Raw genomic sequence first — 8,953 nt, forward strand, 5'->3', positions numbered from 1 at the left:
GGGGGGGGGGGGGGGGGGGGGGGGGGGGGGGGGGGGGACGAGGAGTGACAACTAAAGGTACAGTTTTCTTTTAGGGGGAAAGAAAATATTCTAAAATTAGATGAAGTACTGAAGGTTGCACAAATTGTGAATATCCTAAAAAATATCGAAGTGCATGCTTTAAATGGGTGAGGTATATGTGAACTATATCTCAATAAAGCTGTTAAAATATAGATAATAAACCCATTGTTCTCTAAAAAACAAAGCACGCATGTATTAATAAATATAGGAGAAAAGTCTGACTCAGAGACCAAAGAGAAGAACACAGGGAGATGTATCACTCAAGCCCAGACAGTGGGGGGAAAACACTGTGTGTCATTCAATGCCTAGTTTAGCCTCACAGGTCTTTGAGAACAGGCTACCAAGAGCTCATCCCATGGGGAGCGGGAGCGGGGCAGGCCCCTGTGGACGGGCCAAGCCTGAGGCTGGTGCGCTGCAGGCCTTACCCAGGCGGGAGCTGGATGTTCTCTGGATGATGATAGGTGCACAGGTTCAGGACGGCATCAATCAGCTGAATTCTCTCCACCTTCAGCACCTCCACATCTAAAACCCAAGAGCCACACATAGGTTCCAGAAGCCCATTCAGATTCACACACTGCACAGTGAAGGCACAGGATGTGGCTTTGGGGCATTAAAGAGCAAGAAGACAGAAGCAGGAGCAGTGGAGGGGCGAGGTGGGGAGACTGACGTGGGGCACCACCATAGGACTCCAGACGGAGTGCAGGTGGCATGCCTGAGCCAGGCAGGTGGAAGCAGCACTGATTCTGACTGGGGAAACAGAGAAGTTTTGCTTGGGGGCATTTGAGCTGGGTCTTGGGAGAGTAAGCAGGACTGTCAAGGGAGAGCAGCACAGCCCGGGCTCAGGGAGGAGCAGAGACATGAGAATGCAAGGTGTGTTGGGGCAGAGTCACCTGTGTGGGAAGGGCCCAGGGCATGACGAGCAAGCCCTCANGAGCCAGGCAGGTGGAAGCAGCACTGATTCTGACTGGGGAAACAGAGAAGTTTTGCTTGGGGGCATTTGAGCTGGGTCTTGGGAGAGTAAGCAGGACTGTCAAGGGAGAGCAGCACAGCCCGGGCTCAGGGAGGAGCAGAGACATGAGAATGCAAGGTGTGTTGGGGCAGAGTCACCTGTGTGGGAAGGGCCCAGGGCATGACGAGCAAGCCCTCAGGTCACAGAGGGCCTCACCACCATAGGCTTCAGACTTAGGCTCACAGGCAATGGGGATGCTGTTTAAGATCATTCTACTAATCTTTTAGAGGAGAGGAGACAGACAGAAGCTGCTGCTGTGGTTCAATCATACAGAGTGTGCGCAAATTCCAACATAAATTCCAGAAACAGTGTAAAGACTAAATCACTACCAAAGACACAAACACACTTCTGAATTGACAATTTCAGGTACCTGAGCTTCCCAGAGAACAATCTATAGTTGAGCAGAGGGGGTATGAACCCCACTAAAACCCAGCTAAACCTCGAGTGGAGGTGGACTCCCTGCCGCAGACTGCAGAGGCATGTTCTGACACCCTTATGGCTTCTGCAGGTCCAGCATGGGACCCGTCATCTAGAGGGGTCTAATACAAAGCCCACAGCAAAATCCCAAGGGATTGTTACCATCTGCCTGCACAGCCGCAGCTCGCTTCACGAGATGATCAGCAAGTTCCATGGCATCTGCAGGGCCCAGTGGGAGCTCCCGGGACAGTCCGATGACCAAGATGCGCATCAGGGTGTCCTCCAGTATGGGCACCTCTGAGCAGAGACGTAGGAAGAAGCTGTGGGCAGCACAGGGAGAGGCTGGGTTTCATGGGGGGCCAACCCTGAACCTGCCAGGGACCCCTGAGTAGGGCTGAGGACAGGGACCAGACTCCCCATGGCAAAGTCCCAAAGGCCAGTGGAAGAAGGGCTGTCCACCTCCCCATGAGCCCATTCCTCTCGAATCTGAGCATCCCCTTGCAGAACTAAAGCCCCAGCTGCAAGTCTTGTCTGCACAGGGAGAGAAGGGAAGCTCCCCACCCTCTCCCATGGCCTTGGCGCGGTCACTCATTCCTAACACCATCATGGGTGAGGCACTGCCATCCCACAAAGGAACTGAGATACTTCCCACCCTCAAGGAGCCTGGAACCCAGTGGGCAGAGACAGGCTGTACATGGCCCTCCAAAATGTCACTGAGAAGTACCAGAGTGAGGGAGAGCAGGGTGCTCAGAGTGCAGATGGGTTAGAGATGAGCAAGCTGAACTGAGCAGCAGGAACCCCAGGTGGGGCTAGAGGGCAACGTGCTTCTAGAACATGCAGGGTTACCAGCTGGGCTTGGAGGGAGTAAGAGCCAGGATGTTAGCTGAGTGAGGAAGGGCTTTATGTGTGGCTATTTGAAGTCAAGGCGGGGCTGGACAGTGAGTGTGGGGATGTGCTGAGGATGACGGGCTTGTGGTTGTCCTGGGGAATGTTGAGAAGGTGGGAGTCAGAGTCATGTGGGCACAGGTGGTGGCCAAATCCCTTGAAGTGGAAGTGACTTGGCAGAGACACCACTGCAGGAGAAGAATGGCACCCAGGGTTTGCAGAGTAGACAGAATGGTGACCACTAGAAACAAACAGTTGGCTCCAGTGGGCCCTGACTACTCTGAACGGCTCTTACTGCAGCAGACACCCCCTGGCTGGCAGTAGCTCCCCAGCCCTAGCCCTGATGCTGAGCACACAGCAGCCCCCACCCCAGCAGGCTTGCTCACTTGCGGTCACTCTCGGGTGGCCAGTTGTCCCACTTGTAGTAAGTCTCTGGCTGTTCGGTGAAAAGCACCTTGTGGAGGCTGGGGGCAGAGAAGGAACATCTGTTAGGATGTTGGCGCTCAGGGACTGTCTCCACAAGGTTGAAAAGGGACCCTTGTCTCCCACAGGCTCAACTCGGTCAAACACTGTTGATGGAAAAGTGCTCAGAGGTAGGGATGCCTGATTTCTGGGCTCAGCGCCTACTCACGACACCTCCCAACAACTGAGTGTCATTTACAAAAGCACTGTAAGAGAAGCGCAGCTCCCTGCTGAACAGGCCCCCAGCCCACCCCCAGAAGCAGAGGCGCCGAGCAAGGTTCTAGCACACACACAAGATGATCCTGTCTGTACCGAGGACTGCTGTTGTCTGCTGGCACGTTTGGCTCTTACAAGGCTGGAGCCAGCCAGCAGCCACATCCGGAGGTGACAGGCACATCCGGTCATGGGTCAGCAGGCAGCTGGGAAAGGGAGCTGTGGCCATGCACAATGCAGGGGCCATACCAGTGCACGTAGTCCTTGGGTGCAAGTTTGCTGATGGAGGGGACGACGGTGTGAAGCCACCAGACAGCATCCCTCTGGATCGCAGCAATCTGGTTCTGGAATGAGCGCAGCACCTCCAGGTCTGAAAGGGACAAGCAGGGTCAATGGCGTGCCTGTGTAGGGGGCTGCTGAGGGCAACAAATGCCTTCAGGGTCCAGTTCAAGGACAGCACTAGGAGGGAGGCTGGATGTTACAAGGCACCAACTCAGAGCATCCTAGCTCTGGTACCATCTACCGATCATGAACAGGAAGCCAACCTGGCTGGAATAACCTCCAGGGAGCATATAATAATCCTAACAAGGGTCGAAGAAAGCTCAGATAAGTGGAATCTTCACATTCCAAGTGATTTCACTCTAGCCAATCACTTAAAGGGCCTCTGAAGCCAAGCCTTCCAGCAGGATTAAGAATGAAACAAACAGGCTGATTTAGACACCATCTCCCTTCTTGCCCATCCTTAGCTAAGAGGCCACCATGTGTGAAATGCCCACATAACAGGCACGGGAGCTTGAGTGTACCAATGGTGCACCTGGAGAGCAGGGCCCTGAGCCTGAGCTGCTGTTCAGTCTGCACAGAAATGGAGAATGGCAACTTCCAGAAGCTCCCTCGGTCTCCTCTAGTGGCCATGCTGTAGGACCACTGCCCCCATCCCCCCATGGGGCCTCTCAGTGCCGCCTGCCACCAGACCAGGACCCTGCGGCCTTGAACCCAAGTCCCACGTCCTTACTCCTCTTCTCTCCCTTGTCCCAGGCGACACCAGCCTCCTTCACCTGTGCCGTGATGCCCAGCATCATGGACACAGCCAGCACGTCTGTTATGTGAACCACAAACCGTTCCTGCAAGCACAGTACAGCAGAGTTTGCATTCTGGAAGGGCCTGCACTTGAAGAAACCCCCCCGCCAAACAGCTGGGAAAGGAGGACACTGGGTTCAGAGAGAGCCCAGGGACTGCCATGCCAGGAGAAAGGCCCAGCACGAGGTGTTGGGGCCCAAGAGCCAGACAAAGGCCCCTATCCCAAAAAACCAAGGGCTGACTGCCAACCTGCTGCAAGGCCCGGTCTTCCCCAATTCCCCCTTTCTGTGTCAGCTCCCTCCATGTCCCTCACGCACTCTAACACCTAGCCAGGGCAGATCATCTGCCCCTCCATCCCTCCCTTCTCATACCATCCCCTCGCTTCCCCAGCCCTGCTGGCTACAATTCTGTCTATGTTCAGCCCAGAAGCCCGTGCTTGGTCAGCCGCTCCTTGGTCCTCGCACAGGATGGAGCTACACTTGCCCCGTGACTCGACGCTGTCAGTGAACTGCAAGAGAGAGTGAGTGAGCCTCGCTGCACCCGCCACTTAGCCCAGAGCAGTGCAGACAGGGCAGTGTGTGACCCGGGGTGAAGGCACAGCTGTCAAGCCCATCAGAGTCATGCTGTAGGGAGTTAGGAAGGCTGCAGCTCCCACAACAAACAGAGGAAACTGAGGCACCTTGAACTCCATGTCCAGGTACTGGGGCTCCTTGCGCTCTTGCATGAGCCCAAGGCAGAAGGCCTGGAAGTTGATCTCATGCTTGGTCTGTTTGATGATTTCCCGGAGCAGGGCCCGCGAGGCCCGAAGGTAGTCATCCTTGTTGGTCAGCAGGTCCTGGAACACCATGGCCAGGAACTGGGCAGAGAGAGAGACCACAGCAGGAGCTGGTGGATGACAGCCACCACAGACACCATCACCAGCCTTCATCCTCCATCGCTTGGTCCTGCAAAAAGCCTTCCCCAGGCCCATTCCAGGAGAATGACCCCCATCTGCTTTCCTGAAGCATAACCAGGCATGTCAGCATGCAAAGACACGACAGCACATCTCACAGAAGAATTTGTTCTGATAGTGGGAGGCAGCGCCTTCTCCTCTACTGGATGAGGGCTTTTTGAGAACAGGGACTACATCTTACTTAACTCTCTTGGCAACTGGCACATGAGAAGCTAGTCCTTGTTAAACAAGGGGAGAGATGAACGAACAGACACAGCGCCTTCTCCTCTACTGGATGAGGGCTTTTTGAGAACAGGGACTACATCTTACTTAACTCTCCTGGCAACTGGCACATGAGAAGCTAGTCCTTGTTAAACAAGGGGAGAGATGAACGAACAGACACTGTAGACACCTGCAGGGGCAGGGTGTTGCTAAATACCAGGCGGCAACGCTACAAAAATGAATACATTCTCTCAGCTGTCCCTCCCCCCTCCCCCACCACCTGAACAATAGTAACCAAAGATCTCAACCAGAGACCTTAAGTGATCCACTGCTTTTTCTAGAATGCTGATCATCAGAATTGGCACTATGCCTATCACGTGTAAACACCACTGAGTCCATTTAAAAGCCTGACTTGTGTTAATAATACAAGTGATTTTCTAGGTTTTCTCTTCAAAGAAGCCACCTGAATATTGGATCACTGCTCAGGAAGGCTGGACCAGATTCTTGAAAACTTTGGTAGCTTTTTAAGGGCTCAATGCTGCTCCCTCCTAAACAAACTTGTTTTTAGTTTCCAAGAAAGACATTCTGAGTTGTGGCTGCACCCTCCCTGGAACTGACTGTCAGACTTAAGTGAGTTTCAAAAGCTCTTGCCCCCTTTGGAGCCCCTGGGAGCAACACCTAAAATGACAGACACCACCCTCCAGTCAGTAGCCAGGGGCCGCCCCAGCACAAAAGGCTGCGTCTGCAGCTCCCCAGGAACACCTGCCACATTGTTATGCTGCCAGGTGCCCCATAGGTCCCCTACCTTTGGTGCCAGCTCTGAGCTGTGCTGCAACACGGTGTACAGGATCTGCATGTTGTTTGGGTTTCGGGCATTAGACAGTTCATTGAAAATCACAAACTTGATAGTGGTGCCCAGGTTGTCCTTGTGCGCATTCAGCAGCTCTCTGGACATGGGAGCCAAGCAAATGGGGTATGGGGGCAGGCCAGAGCACCCACCCCTGGCACCCACCCGCCCACCTACAATGTACCTGACACAGAGCATGTAGTGGTTGAGGAGAACTTTGGGCTTGAGGCGGATTTTGATCAGATGGGAAATGACATCCATGTCCTCCACGCCATGTGTGTTGCAGTTCATGCAGACCGACATCAGCAGGTCCTGGGCTGGCCGGGTCAGCTGCAGGGAGCCGGGAAGAACTTGACTGACCTCACAGCCTGGGTCGGGCTGCCAGCATCCAGAAGGAGGATGGCCCTGTGTGTGGGCCACTCCCAAGTGCACCTCCCCGGAGACTCACCTTCGGGTTCTGCAGCCACATCTCCAGCTTCTGCACTGTCATCAGCCGTACCTCCTTATAGCCGCAGGTGGAAGTGAGAAGCCGCAGGAGGTTCCTGGAGACATTGTCGATGGGCTGCCGCCGATTGAGCTGGTCACGGAGCATGTCCAGAACATACTCCTCCACACTCTCTGCGAGGTCATCGTACCTAGGCCAGAGGGGGGAGGAGGGAAGGGAGGAAGACTGTCCTCCAGGCACCAGTCCCACCTGCCTCCTCCAAAGCCCTGGGGGGCTGGGCCACGCGGTGCACCTACCTGGGCATGAGCTGGCCCTCCTGCTCAGGGCTCAGCTTTTCCTCAGCAATCAGCAGCTCTGTCTGGCTATCCTCCTCCTCTGTGAGGGAGGGGTGGGGGCTGCTCCCTGTGCAGACCATGGAGGGAGCCCCATGGAGTGCCTTCCCCACCTCATCCTGACCTCCGCCACCACTTGCCTCTCAAACCCCAGGTTCCGTGGAGGGAGGCCCCTCTCCTTGGGATGGAAACCGCATCCTCTTCCCCAGACCAGCCCCTTGCGTTTCTTACCAGCCCCGAGATCCCCTCCGCTGCGGCCCACCTCCCCCTGCAGCAGCACGCTCTTGGGGGGCATCTTAGTGTTAAACGCCGTCTGGATATTGTCCACAAATGTCTTGCAGTGGGGGCTGTCCACCCAAATCCGCTCCCCTAGGGAGTCCTCGATGTACACCTGCACGGTGAGTCACAGGCTCAGGAACCTGGCTGGGCACCACTGTCCTGCCTGCTCCCTACGGCCAGTGCATCCCGCAAATGGTCTCTAGCTGCCTGGCAGGGTGGATACCCAGAAAGCCCTCATCGACTTCTCAGAGAAGGAGACAATGACATGACACCCAGGGCCATCAGACACACAACCCTCTAGACAGAACACACTCAGTTTGCTTCATTCTCTGCTAGGGTCTCCAGTGGACCACCCTCCCTCCCAATGGCACTCTGCTCTGCTCTCTTCCCTGATGCAGCCTCCAGGAGGGGCGACTTGCCTTGACGAAGATCTCAGGCCAGTTCTCGTCCTCCTCATAGGCAGCCATGAGGAGATTACAGGCCAGCACAGACACCAGGCTGTTCCCCTTGGCCTTGAAATTGATGGAGGCGTCCCGCCGCAGGAGGCTGCACAACGCCTGCAAGAGAGAGTGCACGTCACTTGGGAAGCCTCACCTGTATGCAAAGGCAAAGCCAGTGCAGCTCCAGGTCGAGGCAACCTGGGAAGGAGAAGAGGAGAAAACAGAGATGAGGGCCCGTCATACCTGCCCACTCCCTTCCCAGATAGAGGAGGGGCACCAGCTCTCACCTCAATGACACCCTCCGTGGCGAAGATGTTGGGTTTGATCTTGGCCAGGTACATCAGGCTCAGGTACAGCGTGCTGTCTGGCTTGGCCCGGGTGACTTTCAGCTGCTTCACGGCCCCGCACAGCACTCCCTCGATCCTGTCATCATTGCCCTCGAGCTCAGCAGCTTCTATTTCATCCAGCAGCACTGTGGGCAGAACTGGTCGGTGCAGGAGGGTCCGGTTAGAGCGGGAGGCCAAGAGAAGTCACCCGAAAACCACAGGGACACCAAACAAACCATCAGAAACCCAGCAAGCAAGTCTCAGGGTCATCCCTGCAACTGACCATCCTTTCCAGAGTAGCTTCCCACACAAAGGGTGATAACAGTGACCCTCCTGAAGGGGTGCAGGACAGATATTCCCCCTCTAGAGAATGACAGGCCACAGACCACGGCCTCGGGGTGCTAGCCCTAAAGTCATTCAGCCCTCTCTGGACTGCATCCTACACAGGTACCCCAGCTATGTGCTCCCATGACACATTTATTTTTCTACAAATTGGTCAGTCGGTAGCCTCACTTTTCCCTTTGCTGCAGTTCCGTCTTTGGTTCTCTTTCTAATGCTGTCTGTTGTGCTTTCTCTGTTTTTTTCTGGATCTGTCTCACCAGAGGCTTTTCTGCGTTAAAGATCTTTGCAGAGAACCAACCTTTGCTTTAGCTGGCCTCTCTCCCATGCCCTTGACTTTTGCTCCTGTCTTCAGCACTTCCTTCTTTCTCTTTTCTTTGGGTTTACTCTGTTTGCTCTCTTGCCTCTTCATCTGGGTGCCTCACTCACCAGCCCTCCTTTACGATAAGCACTTGCCTCCCTCAGTGTCCCTCTCAGAAAAGCTCAGGTCCACCACACACTTTTTTATCTGGTATTTGTTACTGTTCAGGTCTAGGAGTTTTCTAATCTTCCTTATGATTCCTTCTTTGACCCAAGAGTTTCTCAGGATAGTTTTAAAATATCCAGACATATGGAGGGAGGTGTTGTTATTGATTTCTAATTTAACTACGCAAAGGACAAATGGTTCAA

At 54.6% G+C, this 8,953-nt stretch overlaps 1 protein-coding gene across 1 annotated transcript in view; it reads right to left on the minus strand.

The window, feature by feature from the left end:
• Positions 1-8,953, minus strand: part of INTS1 (integrator complex subunit 1) — a 37,808-nt gene that overhangs the window by 23,891 nt on the left and 4,964 nt on the right. Inside the window, exons 3-15 of the mRNA XM_008574245.1 lie at positions 7,907-8,103; positions 7,599-7,736; positions 7,132-7,291; positions 6,865-6,970; positions 6,572-6,758; positions 6,308-6,453; positions 6,082-6,223; positions 4,803-4,979; positions 4,059-4,167; positions 3,296-3,416; positions 2,758-2,835; positions 1,649-1,806; positions 486-582 (exon numbers count right to left, since the gene is read on the minus strand). Coding sequence (XP_008572467.1) covers positions 486-582; positions 1,649-1,806; positions 2,758-2,835; positions 3,296-3,416; positions 4,059-4,167; positions 4,803-4,979; positions 6,082-6,223; positions 6,308-6,453; positions 6,572-6,758; positions 6,865-6,970; positions 7,132-7,291; positions 7,599-7,736; positions 7,907-8,103 — 1,816 coding nt within the window. The remainder of the gene's footprint in view (positions 1-485; positions 583-1,648; positions 1,807-2,757; positions 2,836-3,295; positions 3,417-4,058; positions 4,168-4,802; positions 4,980-6,081; positions 6,224-6,307; positions 6,454-6,571; positions 6,759-6,864; positions 6,971-7,131; positions 7,292-7,598; positions 7,737-7,906; positions 8,104-8,953) is intronic.

This window comes from Galeopterus variegatus, unplaced genomic scaffold, assembly GCF_000696425.1.
Source record: "Galeopterus variegatus unplaced genomic scaffold, G_variegatus-3.0.2 Scaffold1018, whole genome shotgun sequence".
Classification (NCBI taxonomy): domain Eukaryota; kingdom Metazoa; phylum Chordata; class Mammalia; order Dermoptera; family Cynocephalidae; genus Galeopterus; species Galeopterus variegatus.